Genomic DNA, 23,387 nt, shown 5'->3' with positions numbered 1-23,387 from the left:
TGTTGGCTAGAATTTATGCTAAAGGGCTAGCCCATTGGATATGCAATGAGTGTTCACAGTGATATAAAACTATCATTTTACTTTTGGGCTTTACCCCAGCATTATAAAGAGAGTTCTCGTCTTTCATTACTAAAATGTTCCGAAAGAAAGGTCATATTTGTCTGTTATCCAAATATCTATTGATGAACTCTCAGATCATATGCTTCATCCCGGTGTGTAATCCCTCCTTCCTTCTGTCTGTAAGTCTCTCCCCGCTTCCCCACGTTCCACCCTAACTCTCTGCATTCACCATCCATCCATCTACACGTCCATCCATTTCACAGGGATGTGTTGGGTTCTTACTGTAAACCACATACTAGACCCTGGAGGTGCTGTGGCCAGTTCACTAGGGCGTCTGCCTTCAGGACGAGTCTTGCAATCCTGTGAAAGCACTGTTACAACAAATGCACTATCACCAGGGAGAGTGTGCTGAGGAAGTACGTGGGAGGTGTATCTGCAGAGTCATGAGATTCTATGGAAGAAGTGATTTGAGCTTGGAGGTCACATGTATGATATTTGTCAGAAACAGTAGGGACTTGAGCGAAAAACGTATACGTATTTTGTAAGATAAAGTTATACAAACCTAAGACACGTGTGTAGATTCAGCATTGTCTAAAGGTGGCTACCTCCAGAAAGACAGATAGCATTTGATATTTGCTTATATGTGGAATCTAAAAAAAGCGGGGGTACAAATGAACTTATTTACAAAACAGAAGTAGAGTGATGGATGTAGAAAACAAACTTAGAGTTACCAGGGGAAGGTGGGGAGGGATCAGTTCGGGGTTGGGACTGACATTTACACGCTGATATATAAAATAGATACCTAGTAACAACCTGCTGTACAGCACACGGAGCTCTGCTCAGAGCTCTGTAATGGCTCATATGGGAAAGGAATCTAACAAAGCGTGGATATATGTATACGTTTAGCTGATTTGCTTTGCTGTACACCTGAAACTGACAACATTGTGAATCAACTAAACTCCGATAGAAATTTAAATAAAACAAAATGCTGAATTTTGCGAGTTCAAAAAAAAAGGATGGGGGATGGCTCTCTCTGCTTGTCTTCCCCTAAGACCTGTGATTTCTGTAAGACTCCCAACTGATTATATTTGCTACCAAATTCCATGCCAATTTAGGCTTATACAGAAGTAGCTGGGGTGTGCCTGTGTGTGTGGTGGGAAGTGTTTGTACAATCTCTTTAGCCACATTTCATGAACAACTACAAAAAAGATTGGATTTGAAAAGATCTTACGTCTGATGGCTGCATTAAACATGGTCACTGAGCCCACAGCTTGAGTCAAGCACTGGATTAGAGAAGGTTTATATTAATGGAACCGCATCTGGCTGTGTTCTTCACCCACAGCCACAAACCCTTTCAAGTACTCTGGTTCAACTCCAAACAAGTTTTCTAGTAAATACTATTTGAACTGTGTGTTTTTGATTTCACAGCTCTCCAGTACTGTATCCTGCCTTCTAACTCGTTACGGCCTTTTGTTCTACCTTTGGCTCTGTTTAATGTACCTTCTTTCAAATTCCTCCTTTTCTAACTTACTTATCTTGACCTTACTATTTATTTATCTGTTATGCTTCACCCTCTCATGGACTTTCCAGAGTGGTTTAATAAGGCTTTCTCTGTCCTCTTGTAAGATGTCCTCTGAGACTTGCATCATACAGCAAATCCGGTAGATCTACTGTGAATTATCAGAAATAGAGATAAAGGAGAATATCAGTGAGTCCATGTCACTCGTGGCCAATAATGGGCCAACCTTTACTTCTGCTAAAACACAAACTCATCTCTAGAAAGGAATGCTGAGCATGCCTCAATACAGGGGCCGAAGTCACGGTTTGGGGTTCCAACACTTCAGTAAGCATGTCACTCATCTGCAATAGACAGGAAAGCATTTAGCTGAGAAAGTTCCATGCTCTTCGTCACTCTAGTAATTAAAGATGTTTGATTATCAGGGAAACATTACATAAAAGCAGAAGAAAAACAAGCTACATATCAATTCTCAGAGTCAAAAGCCTTTACTTTCATTCTTCACGATCACATCTTCACAAAGCATTAGTGGAAAATAAAGGTTGAAAGAGAACAGCTCTTTGATCTGGAGATGTGGATGCCACTGTCATCCCTTCTAGAAACCATTACTATCAGCCCACACCTACTCTGAGTCAGCTCCTGAGTACCCTGGGGTCCCACAGCATTACTGTCTCTTTCCTTCCTTCCTGGACCACTGTATTTCCCTTCTTCACCAAGCTGCCGGATCGCGCGCTCTTCTTCAAGAGAAATGGTCACAAGATCCTCCCCCAGAACAGAACTTGACCATGACGCCTTTGACTGTCACTCTATGGAATTTCCTCCAATTAATGAAGGGAGTAATAAAGAGATATTACCACCCAAGGAACAGAGACTCATTCAAGTTGCCTCGGGGCGAGAAATGGAATGATTGGAAAGGTGCCCATGAGGAGAAGCCGTTGAACAACCAGAGCCCACCCCGGAAGGATGAGCCTCTCTCCATCCAGCGTACAGCCTGCTGTTCTCTTTCTGCCTCTGCCTCTTCCTTTCTTTCCTGCCTTTCTGCCTTATCCACTGTGTACAGGTATCCACAGGACCGGACTTTATATGACCTCCTACTTCCAGGGCCCGTCACCAAATGACAAGCTCCTTCTCCATTTCTTAGTTTATATTTTCAAGAACAAACATGATTGTTTCAGTTCATCTTTTCAAGCCAGGCTATACAAGTCATAGGTCTCAGAAAATCCTATTCAAAGGCCACTGTAATCAAATCAGTGATGTCCAGGGGTGAGTGAACCCTGAATATTTCATATGGAAAAAGAATTTCCCCAGAGAGGAAGATGACTTGACAGCTACCTTGAAATATGTCCAAGTCCCCTATATTTCTATCAGGATTGATGCCTTGCTTATATTTCTAGGAAAGTGAGACAGTGAAAACTCATACATGCATATGTCTGTGTGCATGTATATATGTGTGTGTGTGTGTTGGTGTGTACGCACATATATATATAGTTGTTGTTGTGTTGTTCAGTTACTAAGTTGTGTCCCATTCTTTGCAACCCCATGGACTGCAGCATGCCAGGCTTCCATGTCCCTCACTCTCTCCCGGAGTTTGCTCAAACTCATGTCCATGGAGTCAGTGATGCCATCCAACCATCTCGTCCTCTGTCATCCCCATCTCCTCCCACCTTCAATCTTTCCCAGCATCAGGGTCTTTTCCACTGAGTCAGTTCTTCCCATCAGGTGGCCAAGTACTAGAGCTTCAGCTTCAGCATCAGTCCTTCCAATGAATATTCAGGACTGATTTCCTTTAGGATGGACTGGTTGGATCTTCTTGCAGTCAAGGGACTCTCAAGAGTCTTCTGCAGCACCCCCTATTTGCAAGCATCGATTCTCCATCACTTGGCCTGCTTTATGTGTGTGTGAGTGTGTGTCTATGTATATACATATACACACTGTCTAGTTGGTATGCATACATTCATACATACATGTGTGTGTGTGTGTGTGTGTGTGTAGCTGATTCACATGCATAACATCTAGAAAGTGGCTGCCTTTATTTCTCAGAAATAAATGCAATAACCAGCTTATCTTTTGAAAATACTACTGTGATTAGAAAGACACTCATTTTTGAAACTTTACAGAAGAAGCAAAACATTCCTGGCCACGGCAGATATGTACAACTTCATTTCCTCGAGGCCACCATAGGCAGGATGGTCTCCCAAGACTGTTCAGTGCTTGAGGATCTTCAAAACCAAGGTTGCCCATAATGTGCGAGATGTTATTTATGGAATTTGCAGGCAGAAGAGAAGTAAACAATTTAAAAACTTGGGCTTGTGAGCCAGAAATGTAGAATTATACTAAAACTGGTATATAAACATAAAAACTCATGACTGTCAGTGTCACTTTCCCATTTTTTTCTATGAATTGTATGTGCACTGTACATCACATATATATATAATGTGTATATGTGTATACATAACTACATACATATAATATGTACATGTATAACGCTACAGACTCCCATCTAGCCAACACACTGGCTCCATTATTTGAAGGCTACTCTGGGTCAGCTGTCAGGTGGTCAGCTCTTCAGTTCTCATTCTTGTGTCCAGTGCTCAGCTCTCATGACAGCTGAAAAAGCTGTCTCATCCCGAAACTGGTTGAATTAGTGATTCCAAACTAGACAAGGCCAGCCATGCAAAACACCCCTTTTTCCTTTTGTCCTGTCTGCTATGTTTCACTGGATGACATGTGGACAGAAAACTTGAACAAGGAAAAGTGGGCTTATGTCAGAGATTTAGGGCCTTTCTGCATATGCTTCTCTCAGAGTCGCTGGTTACATGAGTACCTTGTTCCCGCAGAACTCTTGGTGGGTAACTAGGCAGCAGCTTTCGAGGCAGCAGCCGTATGGCGCGTGCCTTTCCTGATGAGCCCTCTGCGGGCTCCTGCATCCTTGTTGCAGGTTCCTGGCGGCCCCCACGCCCCCGACTCACTCACTCTGGACCACTTTCTGCCTCTCCCAGCTCCTGGCCTCGTGCTTTTTTTTCCCGGACTTTTTCACGTGCTGTTAACTATGCCTAGGACACTTGCTCCCTGTTTTTATCCAATTTGAAATTATCCACACTCTTCAACTTAGACGCCATATTCTCACGCGTCGTCTCTAACTTCCCTGACTGCCCACTTTCCCTCCCTTTCTGCCCATCAGAGGTTCAGAGGGTATTATTATTGACAGTTTCTTTAGACTCTCCACATGTATTTATGCCTCACATGTTTTTTTTTTAAGATAAAATATTTTCATTGTTTTTCTTTACCTCCAGAAAGAGTGATCTGGTTATTTAACTGATGCAATGTTATTTTCAAAGATACGTGATGTGTATTTTGGCTACTAAAGGACATGATAAATTACTCAATTTAAAAGGATTTCCCCTCAAATTTTTACACTTCAAAATGATGCAAGTTCCTTAAAGCTATTTCTTCATGCTCCAATCAATTAGGGTCTCTTTCTCCTCTAGATTTTTTTTTTTTTTAAATTGAAGGTGAGGAGACAGGATACCACTAGGTAGAAACCCACGTGAGACTTTCAACGTCTTTTCAAAGTAATGGCACCTTCTAGAAAAGATAAAATGCTGAGTGATCACCTCTGTTGAAAAGAAGGAGGAGAGCTTCGTGATCAAGCATCTGTTGGCAGGCCCGACAGCTCTGAGCCATCACTGTTACTCAGACAGGGCACACGAACCAGGGCATTCATTTAAATTCTGGGCTTTCCTGTCTTCACACCGATTCCCAAATCAACAAGTCTCTGGAGAAAAGGTGGGTCTTCTTTCTCAATTATCCGGCAATTTCAAAGACTTCTTGGGGGGTCAGCCTGCTTTCTTCCTTGTGAAGTTAATCTTGTTTGACTTTAGGTACTTGGGACTTAGTTAAACCACCACGTACGTACTGAGTGCCTCCTCAATGACAGTGTCAGGCAATGGGGTGTCCGGGAAGCAGCCAGAGGCGATGGTCCGCAGGCAGGGCATTTCTCCGGGAGCTCTGCATCCGCGCTGTGCGAGGGAGAACAGGAAAGGGGCTGGGCAGAAAAGGGAGGTGAGCTGGGAAGCAAGTCCAAAGGCAGCACTGGACCCTCTGGCGCTGAAATGGCCCAACCTGACCAGGTCGTTCCAAATTGGTCTGAGGTGGCCAGACCTTTTATTTGCGCTTTGATCACTAACGTGGTCCACCACACAGGGCAGAAAAACCTTAGCAATGCAGATCCTAGCAGCTGAGACAATATCTGAAGAACCTTCCGTCTGAAGCACTCCTAGCAGCTGAGTAAGAACTCATTGTAGGAAGGTCTGTGAGGTGCGTTCACGGGCAGGCATTGCAAACACAGCCAGTGACAGTAAAATAAAGGAGACACGTTAATGCTTCCAAACAAGGTTTCACAATCGAGATAGGGACGCACACCTAGGAACTTTATCAAGGGATAGATAATGTTTCTTGAGGCATAAAAAAACGTAGTCACTAATTATGACCTTAACGATCATCCTGGAGAACGTTCATCCCTGCTGGTCAGTTCGTGACTCGGGGATGAAGCTGTGCAGTGTCTCTGGATTCCGTGGCTCCTCTGCCCATGGGGTCATCCCAGCAGGAGCTCTGGGGCGGGCTGCCGTCTCCTCCTGCAGGGCATCTTCCTGACCCAGGGAGGGAACTCAAGTCTCTTCTGTCTTCCGTGTTGCGCCTCCTGGGAAGCCCCCATCGTGAGTGGCCCTTCAAATGCTGGTCACAGCAGCAGCTCTGTGAAGGCCTGACCACGCCGACGAGTCCAGCTGCCAGGTGGCCCACTCCTGGGCCTGGCACGCTGATGACGGGCGTTGGCCGCGTGCCTCTTCACAGGCTCCCAGTGCATCCACACGCCATGGCAAGCCCCCTCCCCCAGAGGATGCGAGCCCACGGGGGAAGCAGAGCCGCTGCGCCTTTGCTGACCTCATCCGGAGAGTCACGCTTGGCCGTGTCAACAGTATCCAACTAGCGGCTCAGGCCGGGCCTGTCCACACTGGGAAGGGCCACAGAAGAGGGTGAGCCCCGCGAAATGAGACTCCCCAGAGAGGGGCTTCCCTGGGGGCCCAGTGGTTGGGAATCTGTCCTTCCACTGCAGGGCGCACGGTTCCAGCCCTGGTGTGGCATGGCCAAAAAATACACAAATAAGGATAGCTCAAAACCAGAATCGCTGGGGGCAGTTCCGGAGGCTGGCTTCCACACCTGGAGACGGAGGCCACGTGGCCTGTATTTCTTCATCAGAGCTGCCACAGACGAAAATCACTGGTGATTTCCTTTGCTCCTTCTCCATGCCTATCCCACAAAACGGAGTTGACAATCATACAGTCAAACTGTGATGACATTTTACAAAGTCATTCCAATTTCTTCTTTTTTTGTCTACTCCATGTGACATGTGGGATCTTAGTTCATGGACCAGGGATCAAACTCCTGTCCGCTGCCTTGGGAGTGTGGAGTCTGAACCACTAGACAGCCAGGGACATTCCCTAGTTTCATTTTAGTGAGTTAAACTGTGGTCAGCATGAAAAAATAATGCAAAGCAATGCATCTAAGTAAAATTATACTTAGAATCTATACATTTTAAACTGATCTCTCAAAATTATGACTCACAGAGAGAGAGATACTATCACTGGATATTCACTTGCTTCGTTCCATCAATTAAATCCAACGTTCATCCTCTTACCAGTGTTCAGTGAAAACGTCTAGATTTCTTCTGCTTTTATATTCCACGTTCCTGATCATGCACTAAGCATCTCTGTTCATGAAAAGAATAGAAAGAAAAACATGACCTTTTATTTCAAATATATATTCTGTGTACAGACTTTTAATCAGTTTCTCAGCTGGGGACAGAATAGATATTTATGTTTTCTGTGATTTTATAATCTCAAATAAGAAACGTGAGGGTTACTTCCATATTAGAGTAGCAGCAATAAAGTCTGTCCGTGTAAAAGCTCCCTACCACGAAGTTGAGTCTTTGTTTACCTTTTGAAAATGCTTTTCCAAGAGTCTGTGGGTAGCCATTGCCAATACAGAGCCGGCCAGCTGATCAGATAGCAGCAAAACTAATGAAAAGCATCATGGAAGTGACAGCAAGATTAATTAAGTTCCTCCAGCCGTATTCACGTATGGCTGTGCAGAGTTCCTTTGGGTACTGCCGCAGTTAAATGGTATTCATGGTGACAAATACTGTAGATTTCCAGAACTGACACTTTTGAGTCAAGGGTAAAAATCGCATTCGGTCATTTTATCCACCAAAAAGATCAGAGATGCACCCTTAGGATTGTTACTACATTTGTGCAAAGCCAAGATTGAAATGGAGACATAATTAAAAGAATGTTGAAACTGTAATATTTTGTTCTCCATTTACACATTTCCTTTATGTGTTTGAGACATTTTGACAGAGGAAGCCAAACAAATTTCCATCTACAGTGTTTGACTGGAGGCACAGAATCATGCACACTTGGAAACACTTTCAATTACTTTGTGAATTCCCGCAATAGTGGGGCTCCCTGCTCTGTCTCCGCTCGCTCTTTACAGTTATTATCACGGTGTATATAAAAATGGAGCGCCCATGACCTAAAGCATCCAAATTTACTTGAGCTGTACTCAATTTATCTTGAAAGATCTTTTTTTTGGAAAGCAAAAGACGAAATTCAATATGATGTTGTTTTCCTCTTCCATTTGATTTGCAAGCACATTTGTTGTGGGGCTGGGTGGGGAAAGGGCTGATCCTCAAATTGCTGCCTAGGAACCATAAATGAATTTTATTTTAAGAAAAATTGGAAACCTCTGGAGTGTATAAGATCTTTCAACCTGCTGTACAAGATGTATTAACTCATGTTAGAGTGTCACCAAATATCTTGGGAGGTATATTATTACATTTCTGTCCTTGGAAGCACTTTGCGGTTCATTCATGTATTCATTCAGGAAACACTTCTTGCATCAGGCATCAGGTTAAATTCCACAGCTTCCATCTGGGACGTGCGATCACACCCAGCATGGACTCTGTCTTTTCTTCACTTTGCATGAACATATTTCATGAAGCTTTCTCTTGAACGCTCTTATTTGTTCTTTGTCTCCCAGACACATCATTCACAATTCTACTCTTGCATTATATCCTCTGCCAATTGTTTTTGCATTTTGTCCATCCTGGCCACTAACAAAGATTAAGTGCCTCCTCTTCTCTTCAGCTTTCCCGGTTTGCCTTGAAGCCATTACAATTTCATCTTTTATCAAACCCTTACGTGTGTGTCCTAGAGTTTTCATTTACCATTTACATAGTGTTGCCTTTGTTTTTACTTATATTTTTGTATAAAAGCATCATCTTCTTAAATAAGACACCAAATGCTTGGAGGAGCAGAGCTTAAATATTTCAGTTCAGTGTCCTCTTAATATAGACTCTTCACTTATATTTTTTATCAGTGATGATGATAGTTATAATAATTTAACTTAGGATGAGTAAGGCACCAAACTAGGGCGTGTCCACTGAATTTTGAAGAAAACATCTAGATAAATATAAATATGTAGATAAATATAAATATGCAGATAGATATAAACCTTATAGAAACCTAGATAAAAATATGAACATGTTCCTGGAGGGCTTTAGAAGGGGGAAAAGACAAACTACAAAGAAAGAGAGACGTGGCAGGGAGTAACCTGAGCGCCTTCAGAGAGGGAGCCTGTGAAGCTCCCGTTATAAGGGAATCGGGGCTCTCAGTCAGGGAGAATGCTCCCATAAACGCCACCTGGAAGGGCAGCTGGGTTTTGAGTAGCTTTCCCTGAGTCCTTCTTTGCCTAGACTCTTTGTTCTTGACTCTAGGAATACCGGGCTCCCTACTGGGCTCCTGACCTGCTCCACTACACTTCCGGTCTGTCTTTTGCCTCCTGGCTGACAAGTCGCTGGGTGCTGGCTGGCCTTTCCTCCGTCTCTGGGATTCTCTCTCCCCTGTGAGGTGGCTCCTGGTGTCTCCTCCTTGTCTGTGTAGTTCTGATACTCACCTCCAATCTCAGCAAAGGCTGCAGCTTCCTAAGTCACGGGTGTTAATAGTATGCTCCAGTCACTAACCAGAACTGCCAAATCCTTGGCATGCATTTCTGCTATATTCTGAGGTATGTTAAAATGCTAAAGGAATTAATATTTATCTATTTTTCCATGACTGCAAAATACCTTCATTCTACTTTAGGAATACTGATAACTGGACCAGTTATTGAAATGCATGCTTAGTCATTCAGTTGTGTCCGACTCTCTGAGACCCCACGGACTGTAACCCAGCAGGCTCCTCTGTCCATGGGATTCTCCAGGCAAGAATACTGGAGTGGGTTGCCATGCCCTCCTTCAGGGAATCTTCCTGACCCAGGGATCTAACCTGCATCTCCTGCATTGCCAGTGGATTCTTAACCTGTTGAGCCATAAATGCACCGTAATAAAGTTACACAAACAATGTTTGGAAATGTCTTAGGGAAATATGAGTCAGAAATAAGCCCAGGAGAGACTTCTTAGAAAACAAAATATCTTAGCTGTTTTGGGTGATGAATGCAACTATCTTGACACTTAAAGGAGAATAGGAAAGGACATTCCTGGTAGAATACAACCATATTCTCAGCTTCTCAGGTGGCGCTAGTGGCAAAGAACCTGCCTGCCAATGGAGGAAACATAAGAGCTGCAGGCTCGATCTCTGGGTTGAGCTCTCCTGGGGGAGGGCATGGCAACCCACTCCAGTGTTCTTGCCTGGAGAATCTCATGGACAGAGGAGCCTGGCGGGCTACAGTCCAGGGGGTTGCAAAGAGTTGGACACTACTGAAGCGACTTAGCATGCACACATGTATTCTCAGTAGAATCAGGATGGTGCATCATCTGGAAGACTTTTGAGATAGTCATTCATTCAAATAAATGATAAATTAATAAAAATAAATTTTTATTGCATGCCTCCTCTTGTTGAGACACTTTGGAGGCACTGGTGCAGCATGAACATGCCCTCGTGTCCTTTCTGTCGGAGGTAAAGAAGCGATAAACTGTAACCAATGAATGAACGAGATGAAGGATGCTCGAAGTCTTCCTCTGCACAAGACAAAGGTAGAAGAGGTTCCAAATCCTACCAGAGAGACTAAGCTCTGGAAATCCCAAGGATGCAAGCCCTGGAGACTCTGTATTTTCATCAGTTGTACCTCAGCACCTAGAACAGTGTTTGGCACATGAGTACTCAGTAACTATTTTTTTGAATGAGTAAATATGCCTAGGCCATAGCCACCTCTAAAGTTAAGGATTCTAAGAAGGTTCTCAATGCCAGTTAGTAAATCTTATTTTTTAAAAAGCTCCTGTTAAATGATGACACATAGAAGGGGTTTATCAGATGTCTCAGAAGTTAGGGAAATTCAGATTCTTAGAATTTCAGAATATTTTAGTATTTATAGAATTTTTATCCTTGTCACAATATCAACACTTCTTTTATGATAGGATATAAGTTTTCATATTAAGGTCCCTAAGCATTTAATTTCAATGGAAGCATCAAGTGGAAATCAAGGAGTAAAAATGAGTTTATAGTTGTATCTATACAAACTAAAAAAATTCTGATCACTATACTACATGGATCCATTGAGCTAGTCATTTGTTCATAAATTCTTTCTTCACTTTTCAAACTGTTTTGACATTGGGTGCTGGTATGTTAGAGGTAAACTCAAGCTTAAAATAAATAGCTTTCCATCAAATGTCATTCATATGTCAATGAATATCCATTCCACAGATTACTGTGCTTTCAGCAAACATTCCATCATCTGATATCCACACATGGGCCTCTTGCATGTACAATTCTCCAGGGTTCATAGTTGACTCTATTCTGCTTTTACATCTATATTCCCTTGAAGGTTTCACCTGGTCTCATGGATTTAATCACCATCTACAGGATTATTACTTTTTCTTTGGAAAATGCAACTATTTCTTTATTGCTTTTTTCTCATCTCTTTTTTAAAAAAAATTGAAGTATAGTTGATTTATAATGTGTTAGTTTCAGGTACATAGGAAAATGATTCAGTTATACATACATATATACATAACTGAATCATATATGCATGATTATATGTACATATATTCATGTTCAGATTCTTTCCTGTTACAAGTTTTCATAAAATGTCGATTGTAGCTCCCTGTGCTATACAGTAGATCTTTGTTGGTTATCAATTTCATATAGTGGTGTGTATATTTGTTGGTTTTATATAGTGGTGTGTATATTTGTTGGTTATCTATTTCATATAGTGGTGTGTATATTTGTTGGTTATCGATTTCATATAGTGGTGTGTATATTTGTTGGTTATCGATTTCATATAGTGATGTGTATATTTGTTGGCTTTATATAGTGGTGTGTATATTTGTTGGTTATCTATTTCATATAGTGGTGTGTATATTTGTTGGCTATCTATTTTACATAGTGGTGTGTATATTTGTTGGTTATCTATTTCATATAGCAGTGTGTATATATTAATCCCATACTCCTAACTGGGTAACCAGAGGTTTTTGTTTCAATGTTTGTGCGTCTATTTCTGTTTTGTAAATAAGTTCGTTATAAATGTTAAGAAGCAGGTGGAGAAAAAAGGCACCTCCTGCACTGCTGGTGGGAATGTAAACGGGTGCGGCCACTACAGAGTTTCCTTCAAAAGCTAAAAATAGAGTTACCATATGGTCCAGCAATCCCACTCCTGGGCATATGTCCAGAGAAAATCATAATCTGAAAAGATACACCCCCCGATGTTCACTGCAGCACCATGTGGGGTAACCAAGCCCTGGAAGCAACCTCGTGTCTGCTGACCGATGGGCAGAGATGTGGTGTGATGCGAGATGGAATATTAGTCATTAAAACAAGTGAAGTGACGCCATCTCTAGCAGCATGAATGGACCTAGAGATGATCACACTCAAAGAAGGAATTCAGACAGAAAAAGACAAAGATCATATGACATCCCTTATATGTGGAATCTAAATAAATGATTCAAATGAGGAATTTAAATTTAAATATGAAGTTCAAGCATCTCCCCTGAACTCGAGTCACATAAGCCAAACTTCCAGGGAACATTTTCACTTGAATCCGTAAGATGGCTCAAATTAAATGTGCTCCACATTGCCTACCTTCTAACCCCCACCCAAATGTGCTTCTCCACAGTCTGCTTATCAGCTAGTGGAAATTTCATCTTCCAATTGCTCAGTCCCCAAATTTCAAATAATCTGTTACTTCTTTTTTTTTTCTTTCTTTTCCATCACTTCCCCAACTCATCGAGAAACCCTATTGACCCCTTTTGTCACATGTATAGACTCGAATCACTTTTTAGCGTCTCCATGGCTTCTGTCCACTCCAGATCACCATTTCTTTCTATATAATTACAAAGTCTTCCTAAATTTTCCTTTGCTCCCTTTTATCTATTCTCCATACAGTAGCCATAGTGAACCTGTTAATATGTCAAGTTATGTTGCTCCAAAGGTATTCTGTATAAGTCAGAATGAAAGTCTAAATCCTTATGATATGGCCTACCAAGGTCCTGCTGGATTAGGTTCCATGTGGCCTGTTTGACTGCAGCTATTAACATCCTCCTTACGCCTCCTTCTGCACCAGCAGGTCTTTCTGCTCTTTCCTGCGGCCCCCAGGCGCGCCCCCACGGCCCTGGGTACTTTCCTCACTGTCCTCAACCTGTCCTCTAGTGAAATGTATGGCATGAAGTAGACCTCCAAAAGGTATTGACTTTATTCAATAAATACAGAATGAATGCATAGATAAATAATGAATTCATTCATTACATGCTGATCTGTACTAGGTCTTGGAGATTAAAATAAAAAAGATCACCCCCTTTCACTTAGGAAATGGAGAAGTAGGGGGACATTCCCACACTGTTTAAGTGCTAACACAGGAATTAGATAATATGCTGCATGAAGAACAAGTATCAATACCTCATTCAATCTTGAGGTTATGAAAGGTTCTCAGCAGAAATAATCCTTACCCAGAGACACATAGGTTGAACAGGAGCTGTTAGGTAAAGAGAGGAGGAAAGAGGAATAAAGTCTTCAGGGGCCCTCTAGATGGGATGGGCCGGAGGGAAGCTTAGGGGGGGAAAGCGTTGGCAATGGAGGCGTTACCGGGGCTAGCCGTGAAAGGGCCTGCGTGCCTGGGGAGGTGGAATAGACCGGACAGGCTGGAGCAGCGGGTGACTTGATCACGTTCATTTACAAAGATAATAATGGATCTATTACGGAGAATTGGGTGGACACAGGCAAGCCTGGAATAAGGAACACTGGATAAAATTTTCTTGCTGAGATATAAATGAGATGAAAGGGGACAAAACTAAGGCTCCGGGGAAGGCAGTGGAAGACCCAACCAGCTATGCTAAGTCAGTGCTGAACGGCTGCGGCGTGTAGCTTTGAGAACTTGACAAGCCCAGCTCACAGACTGTGGTCTGCAGGACCACCTGGCGTCTGTGTCGCGTGGAATTGAAGAACAGCTGCTGCTAAGGATGGCTGCATACGTGCTCAGTCGCTTCAGTCGTGTCCGACTCTGCAACCCCATGGACTGTAGCCCCCAGGCTCCTCTGTCCATGGGACTCTCCAGGCAAGAACGCTGGAGCGGGTGCCGTGCCCTCCTCCAGGGCGTCCTCCTCACCCCGGGATCGGATGCGTGTCTCCTGCGTCTCCAGCACCGCAGGCGGATTCTTTCCCACTGAGCCACCGGGAAGCCCTGCGGCCAGGTATAGACACACCCAGCTTGTGTAGATGCTTTGCACCAAACACCATCAGTCTCAATGAAATGACTGCAGGCACGTGGAAGAGTACGATGTTTTACACACAATACGGCTGCACTCGATTGTGTTCATTCCTTCATTCCCCAATGTTTACCGAGTAGCATCAAGTGCCACCCACCCTTGGAAGGGTGGTGGAGACAGCAGTGAACAAGGACCAAACGCCCTCGTGTAGATGGCTCTCCAGTGAAGAGAGATCAAAATAAACCAATGCTCACAGTAGTGGTCAGATGGCGAGAAGTGCTTCGGAGACTCAGAGGGGGGCAAAGGGTGAGGAAGAGCTGGGGCGGACAGAGGCAGCCTGAACGGACAAAGAGAGCGGGGAGACTTCACACACACAAGCCCTGGAATAAGACTTGCAGGAGGCGGGCGGGCCGGGCGGGCAGCTCCCGGTACATCTGAGCAGAGAGAAAATCCACGCCTTCCCAGAAGGTCTGCGCTCCCAGGATGCGTCTGGTCTCAGGGCGCCCTTTGTCTTACCAGGGAGTGGTGTATTTCTCCCTGGTGATCAGCGACCTAGTTCCTGCTCGGAACCTCTCGGCCTCTCAGATGCTCTGAGAGACAGACAGGCCACGGCTGTGGGTGAGGATCTCCCTGGGAGCCGCTGGCCATCTCCCTGTTGCAGCTGCGAGGCACACAATCCCACATCTGGCCAACCTCAGCTGGGCCCTTATTTAGATGTCATTTTATTTCCAACTAAAAACACTTGCATTTTTTCTTTATAATCTATACACACAAAGTCACTTTAAAAGAAACGCTAATAAGTGTACAAGGAAAATAAAAATCCCTTGTTTTCCATCCAGAAATAAGCCACTCTGAGGTCTTGACATTCCAGACAACCCTGAATTGCAGGTGGGTGGGGCATGCATGTTTAAATAAAGCAGACACCCTCCTTTTTTTGGTTTGAACAGAATTCCATTGTATGAATGTAGCATTCAGTTGCTCCTGGATGGCGTACTCTTTCAGAGACTACACGCAGCTTTCCCCGACCCTGCAGAGGCTGGAATGTTCTAGTACCAAATACTTGCTGCCTCTATTTTCACACCACAGCGACCAATACATACATTTTTCTGAAACAGGCAGCGACGTAATGTGATTGGAGAAGGCGTTTACGTGAGTCATTATAAATGGGAAATTTAGAATTTATACATTTGAATAAAGAGCTCTGCTAGGGACTCGAACATAAATTTAGCATACAGCTAGCAAGACAACTGTTCTGTACAGACATTTACTGACGTCACTGAGAAAGTTGCTTAGATGTCTCTGTAATCGTGATTGTAATAGACACCTTTCGAGATCTCAGCTTGTTAGTAAAAAAGATGACATAAGTGAAAAGACCTTGTGGCTGCAGAATGCCATGCAAATTCAAGAGTGTCGTTAATGATTAAAACCAGCCCTTTCCTATCTTAAATCTCCTGCTTTAAAGGCAACTGTGAACTCTCCCATGTTCTCCCTACAGAAAGTCAGACCAAGAACGCGAACGTTACCCCTCGGCGCCCCCTAGCGCGCGTGGGCCGTCAGGACAGCCGCCGAGCTTCATGAAGAACCTCGACCACAGATGGTTCTCCTGCCTAAGGGAAAGGCCATTAATTGTACTTTTGGATGCCTTCCATCTGTCCAAAAGGAAAAACACTTATGTTTTCTCCAGAAATTTCTTGTAACATTCTTTTTAGTTTTAAATTAAAAATAGGAGAAAGAAAAGTAAATATTCTTTACTATTGACATTTTCTTCCTCCAAATTGCTTTAAATGAAAAATACTAAAAGAGCACCAGCAGATTTGTGCTGAGACTCACTGTAAAGTGTCTGATTTATGTCTTATAACCTATTTGCATTCACCAAATCCATTGTCAGATTGCAGAGCAAGCTATTAGGAGCTTCAGCCCCTCCTAATTCCGATATGCATTAAATCCACCGACCGATACAGAACTGTGCAGAAAGACCATGGAGTATTTAATACCACAATGTAGAAATATCTGCCACCATGGCTGACCAAAACACCTTTAAAACACATCAAGTGTTTTCTTCCCTAGGCTACCACCGTTCTTCCTTTATCTCCAGTTTTTTTCTTTCTCTTTGCGTTTTCTTTTTTACATTCGTTTCCATTATGGCTTATCAATAATATCTTTTATTCTTAGCTTAATGGATTTTTGTGAAAATGATTACGTTTAGATGGTCCAGTAGGTGAACTGGGTCTCAGAGATGAGCGCTGATGAAACTGAACTTGCTCTGCGGGTTTATTTTGTATGCAGAGCGTGTAAGTATTAATCAGTACAGCATTCAGGGATTTCTTTCGAACAACCTTTTTTTATGTAAGATAAGGACTGCAATTCATTAGACCATTGGAGGAGCCAGAGGCTTTGCTAAGTTTGCCTCTCTTGACTGTTTCTCTCAGATTTAACGGGAGTGCGTGTGTGTGTGTGTGTGCGTGTGCGTGTGTGTGTGACACTGGTGACCTGAGTTGAATTATGCCACAATCTTGGTTATTTTTCAGGCTGAAATGTCTCTCCTCTTTAGGGGTGAAGGACCATTTCAGCCTCAGTGCCCTTCTAGTACCCACTCAGGGACACACAGCAAATGTGATCTCCTGAAAGTGCCAGGAGACTTTCATCACCAGTTATTTTCCTGTACATTTCTCTACCAACCTAGCTCAGCAAATACTCAAGAAATAAAGGTAACTCTTCTCCCGCTGCAGGGGTTCTGTGACCTGATCACCGCTCCGTGGAGACCTCTATTACCCTAGCCGTGGCCCCTAGAGTCTTTGGGGTGAACGTCACCGCCCGCAGCCAACCCTGAAGCCCCCGCCGCGGGGGTGCAGGCGCCGGGCACGGTCCGTCCCTACTCGCGTTCAACCCGGGAGGGGCGGCTGGCGGTGGCGAGGACGCTGCCTTTCCCGCGGGAGGGCGGGGCGCGCGGGGCTTGAATTTCGCGTGAGGGGCCGACCTCGGCGCCCCCGGCCCCGGTGGGGGTTCCCCGCGCGCGCCTCCGCGAACGCGGGGCCCGTCCTCGCGCTCAGCGAGCCCCCCGCGCGCCCCCGGGGCTGCAGGCCGGTCCGGGCGGCGCGGGCGCGGGCCGGGGGCGGGGTGGGGGCGGCCGCCCGCCGCGCTCCGGGCCCTGATGTCACAGGCGCGGCGGGGACACCGCGAGGCGGAGCCGGCGGGCGGCGGGGATGGGCGGCGCGGGCGCTCGCTCCGGCCGCCGGGGACCGCGGGCCGCGGGGGAGGCGGCGGCCTGAGCGCCCAGGCCCCGCGCGCCGCCGGGGCTCCGGCCGTGCGCCGGGAGACGCAGCATGTATCTGGGTGAGTGCGCGCTCCCACGGCGCCCTTCCGGGGGGGCCCCGGAGCGGGAAGCCCCGGGCTCCGTCCCGGTGACCCCCCCACCCTGCCGGCAGGCACTGGGGGACCCGCGCGGCCCCCTGAGCGCCTTGGTGCCGCGCGCGGGGCCGGGCGCGAGGCGTGGGGGAGTCGAAGTTGGACGAGAGGAGAGCCTGGCGTGGGGGGGCCCCAACTTCGCCCGCCGCGTGTGCGCGGGGCGGACGCCTCACGAGGGGAGGGCGGGGGGCGGCGTGGGAAAGTCCGGGGCGAACTTGCTGGGGTGCCAGGCGAAGTTGGTCCTGCGGATGCTCCGGGAGCCCGGCCGTGCCCGCGGCTCAGAGGCGTGTCGGCGTGCCCCCTGCTTCCAAGGGGGACGTGGAGACAGCCCTGGGTGCGCGCTGCCCGAGCCGCTCAGAACAGCCTTTCTCCCCATTCCCGGCTTTCCATCGAGCTCCGGCGCCTGGCACGGAATGCACAGTATTTTAAACCTCTGGAGGGCTCGGAGCTGTTAAATGTGTGTGCAGTTGAGTTCGTGCCGCGCTGGAAACCACCCGCAGGTCTCCCCGGAGCCGCCTGCCTTTCGGGAAAGCATGTTCAGGCTGACTTAGAGCTCGGCTCGCCGGGGAGCGATGTCAGTGGGCTGGGAGCCGAGCGTTTGCACCGGAACGCGGCGCCTGACGGCCGCGGGGACGGCGGAGCCCTGCCCTGAACTGCAAGCCGAGGGTTAGACGGACACCCCATCCTCCTCCCGGAGCTATGCTTTCCTTCTGTAAGTGCCATACCGCGTCAGCACCTAAGGGCATCTATCCGATATTGAAGATTTGTGCGAGCTGGGGAGGGAGGAGGATTCCAAGGTGCGGATGCTCGGGGGCATTGGTGGACTTGCTTGAAATAATAAAGCTAGGGTTGTTTTGCAGTTAAAGAGGTATTTGGATTAACTTGGTTGGGGCAGTGTTAGTGTCTTGGGTGTTTATTTCGGTGTGTACTCATGTTGTTTGCTTGAGCCTTTGAAACATTTGCGAAAGTATGCAAAAGCTGACGGCTCTTTTAATTGTCTTGATCGCAGTTTTGATTTCGCTATAATTTGTGTCATATTAGAAAAGACAGCTTAAAAATGACTCACAGTGATTTGGAGGCAAGGCTCCTTGCATAGCCAGATTTAAGCAGAATCCAGCGTTAATGCTCCAGGCTGTGATAGTGATAGAGGTGGTAAGCGTCTTTATTGGCAGTTCATAAAATAGCAAGTATTTACCGTGAATATGTTTTTGATACCTGCAAAAGCTTGTAAAGACAGCCTGTCTTTTGAATAAAATAACATTTTATCACCAGTAATGGTATTTGAGGGATGGAAAGGAAGATTATAATATTAAAGTTTTCAGCCTCTTGCAGCAACGCCGGAGGTGATGGTGGTAAGGATGCAGCATTAACCGGAGCAGTAGTGTGGTCTCAAAGTAGTGGTCCAAAGGCCATCTGTGCTGTATGGGATTTTCCTGTGTCTCTTGGAGAAATATTCACTGGGCTCGCACGTATTGTTAACTGCATGATCCTCCAGCCGTCTTGTAAAGCAGGGTGATTCACAGGGCAATTAGTTTCACTGTGCAATGCAAGTTTTTAATAGCTCACCCTGAAATGTGATGTCCTGCTTGAGATGAAATTGTATTCTTTTAAAGGCAAGGCTAAGGTTGTTCTCTGTGTCATGGGCACGGTTCGGGTTTACCATAATCCCGGCATGAGATATGTTTTTCTATTCTCAGAGAAAATCCTGTGTATTTAGGAATGCTGTTTCTTTCAGGTTCTGCTGTGCACCCCCTCTCTCAAGCTGTTTGACATTCGGAACTTGGGGAGCACACCTGTCTGTCATGACGTGTGTGGTCCATTATCTCAGGCCAGAATTGACAGTGCAAGCCAGGCGTGTTAAGATTCAGCAGCATTTTAACATTGCACCTCCCTAAGAGTATGAATGTATGCACGCAGGCACACACATGCATTTATGTGTACGCAGCTATTTCAGGGCATTTTTTCAAAACAGTGCTTTCACTTTGCATTTGGCTGCCTATGACTGTCTTCTTCACATTTCAACTGCCAAGTGTTTATCAAGTCAGGGAGGGCAGGGACAAACGGAAAGCAGGGCTGCATTCTCGGGCCTTCCTGGTGATTTGTGGGAGTGGGCTCGAGGTGTCAGAAGACTTTTCTTGTGTCCCCAGCAGGGAGTGACCAAGAGCAGGGTGATGCTGAAACACCCAGGGAACCGATGTGCAGGCAGGATATTTACTTCCCATGTAAACCATCTGGTTCATCAGTGGCGCTCCCTGGCCGCCCTCTTTCAGACATGACCGAGGACTCACGGCCTAGACACAGTGGCCCACCCTCTGCCCCTCTGAGACGCCCTTCCCCTTCCGGGCTGGACACCCGGACCCTGTCTTTCTCAGTCGGAGTCAGCTGTGTGCGTGCACCTTGGTGGAATGCGTACTCTTTCTAGTTCTCCAGAATAGCTCATGTTTTGAGTGTGTCTCAGACTCAGGAGACTAATGGACTCTTTTAATGACTTAAGCCTCACTCTTATCTCCTATTGAAATTTTAGTGCTGTGTTTTCAATCATTGTGCCTTTGTACTCACCCTGCTGTGATTTAAGAGTTTGCTGTTCTGTCTCCGTGGATACTTTTGTTACTTATTCTATCGATCTTGCATTCATTACTTAGAGTTAAGAATCAGGTTCACCCACAAGAAAGGAGGGAGGAAAAATCCCAGTCAGCAACCTGGTTGGGATTTACTGTAAAAGCAAGAGAAAAATCAGAAGACTTCTGAAGATACCCTCTTCACCCCTGGGAGTATTTGACATACTTAAAAGTCATGTGCGCCAAGAATGAAGAGCCATGAATATCTGATCCGGAAATAGGGAATTCCCTGGTGGGCCAGTAATCAGGCACTCTGCCTGCCGAGGACACAGGTTCGATCCCCCTTCAGGGAACTAAGATCTCACAAGCTGTATGGACAGAAAAAAAAATGATAGAATTGCGATCCTCAGTTTGCAAATGAGACCTAGCGACAGTGAATTAACTAAAGAAAAATAACTGATCCAGAAATAAAAGCCAGCAGCTGAGAGGCTCCCCCAGACGAGGGCAGAGGTCGGGGGCGTTGTGGGTTCCGCAGGCCCGCCCTGTGCCCACAGGTGACAGTGAGGTCGGGGCGGCAGCAGCGAGTCTACGGGAGGCTCCGCCCGCGGCTCCAGGTCTGACTCATCATCGCCGCTTTCCATCCGCCCTGCGCTCTTTTCCACGGCCACAGTGAGGAGCGGCCGCCGGGTCCTGCCAGCCTCACACGTTGACCCCAGTCGGCCAGAGGGGTGTCATGTCCCAAATCTTTGCATCCGGAGAAAGCGGGAGACTTCTGACACCGCGGAGCCTCCATATGGCCGGAGGTCAACCTGACGGAGGCCCCCGGGGAGGTCACCGCCAGGCAGGGCCCGGAGCTTGCTCCCTGAGGACCCTGCCCCGAAAACAAGAAAGGATGCACCTTCAACAAGCGAGCAGAACTCAGAGGCAAATAGTAGAGCTCACTCTGAATGCTGTTATTGGTGACATCGTCATTAAACCCAGAGAAAAAGGGCGAGCAAACTTGGGAAAGTGCGAACCAGCCATTCAAGTTCTGCAGAGGTGTTAATTATGGATCAGCTGTCTTCCTTCAAATGCCTTAGAAAAACAAGAAAAAGACTTGAGTGGTGTGCCTGTCATAAGAAGAAACACTTGGTGGAAGAAGCTTTCGATATCACAGCTAGATAAAAAAAAAAAAAATCCAGGAAAATTCTAGCCCAGCAGCCTGTTCGCCTGCCTGTGATAGACACGTTCGTACACTGTCATAGGAAGGACTCTGTTTCCCCTGGGATGTTTACAACATTCTCTAGTCAGCATTTACACTTTTGTTTGCGGTTGGGCCATCAAGTTTCACCTCCAGAGCAGTATGTTAGAAAGACAGTTAAGCGGCAAGGTTATGCGGAAGGAAATGAGCAGAAAACGGCGGGCAGAGGAGAAGAGCACTCCTCTCTTGGTGCCTGTTTTCAGCGGAAGCATTTAACTCCTCCTAGTCTGTACTGAGTGATCTGTTACGGGGTTAGGTCCACCTGAGTCGCTCAAACACACTGGAAAGGTTTCTCTTTTCCTAGGCTTCCCGGGGGGAGAGGATAATTCAGGAGGGAATTTGTGAGTCCAGGTTACCCTTTTTAAAGTTTGAAGTCGTTACCACTGTGTGTTATTACAAATGCTTCTAAATGACACGCAGTCAGTTACTACATAACGGATGGAGAACGTGGCAGGTGAATAGTAACTCACCGGAGAGCTGAGTCTCTTCTCTTCCAGAGTTCTGTGACTTTCTTACTTCCAGGAACCAAATTTCACGTACGATCAGGATGTCAGTAACATGGATTCTTTAATAGGGCCCTTACATTTTGAGCTAAGGTTTTCTCTGTTTTTCAGGACCTTCTTAGTGACTGTAGTTATATGGAGATGAGATGGGTTTATTTAAGGGATGTGTTCAAAATTCATGAGATAATGATGACTTGCAAAGTCACCCTTTTGTGGGTGGCACATAACTGTTCCAAAAAACAAATGAAAAATTTAAATTAGTGGTTTCTGACTTCCATTGCAGAGTATTTGGTCACAGCTGCTTTTGGCTGAAACCTCCCATGATACCACCAGATGAGTTGGCTAGTGTGTGTATGTGTGTGGGGGGGTGGTGGTGAGTGTGTATGTGTGTGTTGGGTATATGTGTGACTGTGTGTGTGTGTAGTGTGTCTGTGTATGTGTGTGTGTAGTGTGTGTTTGTGTGTGTGGTGTGTGTGTAATGTGTATCATGTGTGTGATATGTGTGTAGTGTGTGTTTGTGTATGTATGTGTGGTGTGTGTGTGTGTAACACTGGATCGTCAAATAGTGCCTTGTTATATAAATACCCTGACATTTATTTCTCATTCACATCTCTTGTAGATTCCAGAATCTTTTCACATCCTTTGCAAGGCAAAACTTTAAGAATTGATTTAATAAGATGGATATGAAACTATATTTTGAGCACAGCTGGCTTTCAAGCTTATCAACCATTATATACCTTAGAGGTTTTTAAAGTCAAGTCATAAGGATAATTTTTGCAGCTTTTCCTGCTTAAGAAAGAGTGATGCTTGTATAAGCAGAAAACTATTTCGACTTTGACCTTGAGAAAGAGCTGTTTCGATTTGTGTTACACTATGAGAAACACGTCGAAAAACAACACAGGTCCTCGTCACTGCCCTTCTCTTTGTGGCTCTCTCTTTAAAGAAGCCATTGCATATCATTTCCCACAAAGATTACTTTTGCAACAGAATTTCACACATGATTGGTGGCATTAAGAGAAAATACAGCGTAAGAGGTGACTGGAAATATCAAAGCTTAAAGTGGTTGAGATCATGTTTGAACCAAATTGCTAGGGTTGAAAATAGGAAGACGCTTTGCTCTGTCGCAGCGTTAAAATCCTTATAAAGCAGCTGAAAGTCGGCCTCCTTTGAATGTGAACTCCAGGCTTGCACAGCCTTTAAAACTCTGGATGCTGACACCTGGAATGCACATGGACCTGCATCAGAGTGCTGAAAGGCAGGCACTGAGCCTCTTCTTCTTAACCTTTGAGTTTCTCTTTCTCTTCTGCCCACTTGCAATAATCCCGTTTCTGTAAGTCGGGAGGAAGGAGGAAAGTTACCT

At 45.6% G+C, this 23,387-nt stretch overlaps 1 protein-coding gene across 4 annotated transcripts in view; it reads left to right on the top strand.

Moving 5' to 3' along the window:
* The window catches only part of ZNF385D (zinc finger protein 385D), a 938,617-nt gene that overhangs the window by 583,862 nt on the left and 331,368 nt on the right, over window positions 1-23,387 (top strand). The window contains exon 1 of one of the 4 annotated variants that reach the window (XM_081520986.1): window positions 17,500-17,654. The exons of 2 other annotated variants lie outside the window; for them this stretch is intronic. In XM_081520986.1, the coding sequence (XP_081377112.1) occupies window positions 17,645-17,654 (10 nt within the window). In that variant the 5' untranslated portion in view covers window positions 17,500-17,644. Of the gene's footprint in view, window positions 1-17,499; window positions 18,439-23,387 lie in introns of those variants that run through there. One more of the 4 variants, XM_081520985.1, reaches the window with a different exon arrangement.

This window comes from Giraffa tippelskirchi, chromosome 8, assembly GCF_054371585.1.
Source record: "Giraffa tippelskirchi isolate mGirTip1 chromosome 8, T2T-mGirTip1v1.2.pri, whole genome shotgun sequence".
NCBI classification, from domain to species: domain Eukaryota; kingdom Metazoa; phylum Chordata; class Mammalia; order Artiodactyla; family Giraffidae; genus Giraffa; species Giraffa tippelskirchi.
Note: the sequence above shows the minus strand (reverse complement) of the source record. Positions and strands in the feature narration are given on the sequence as shown.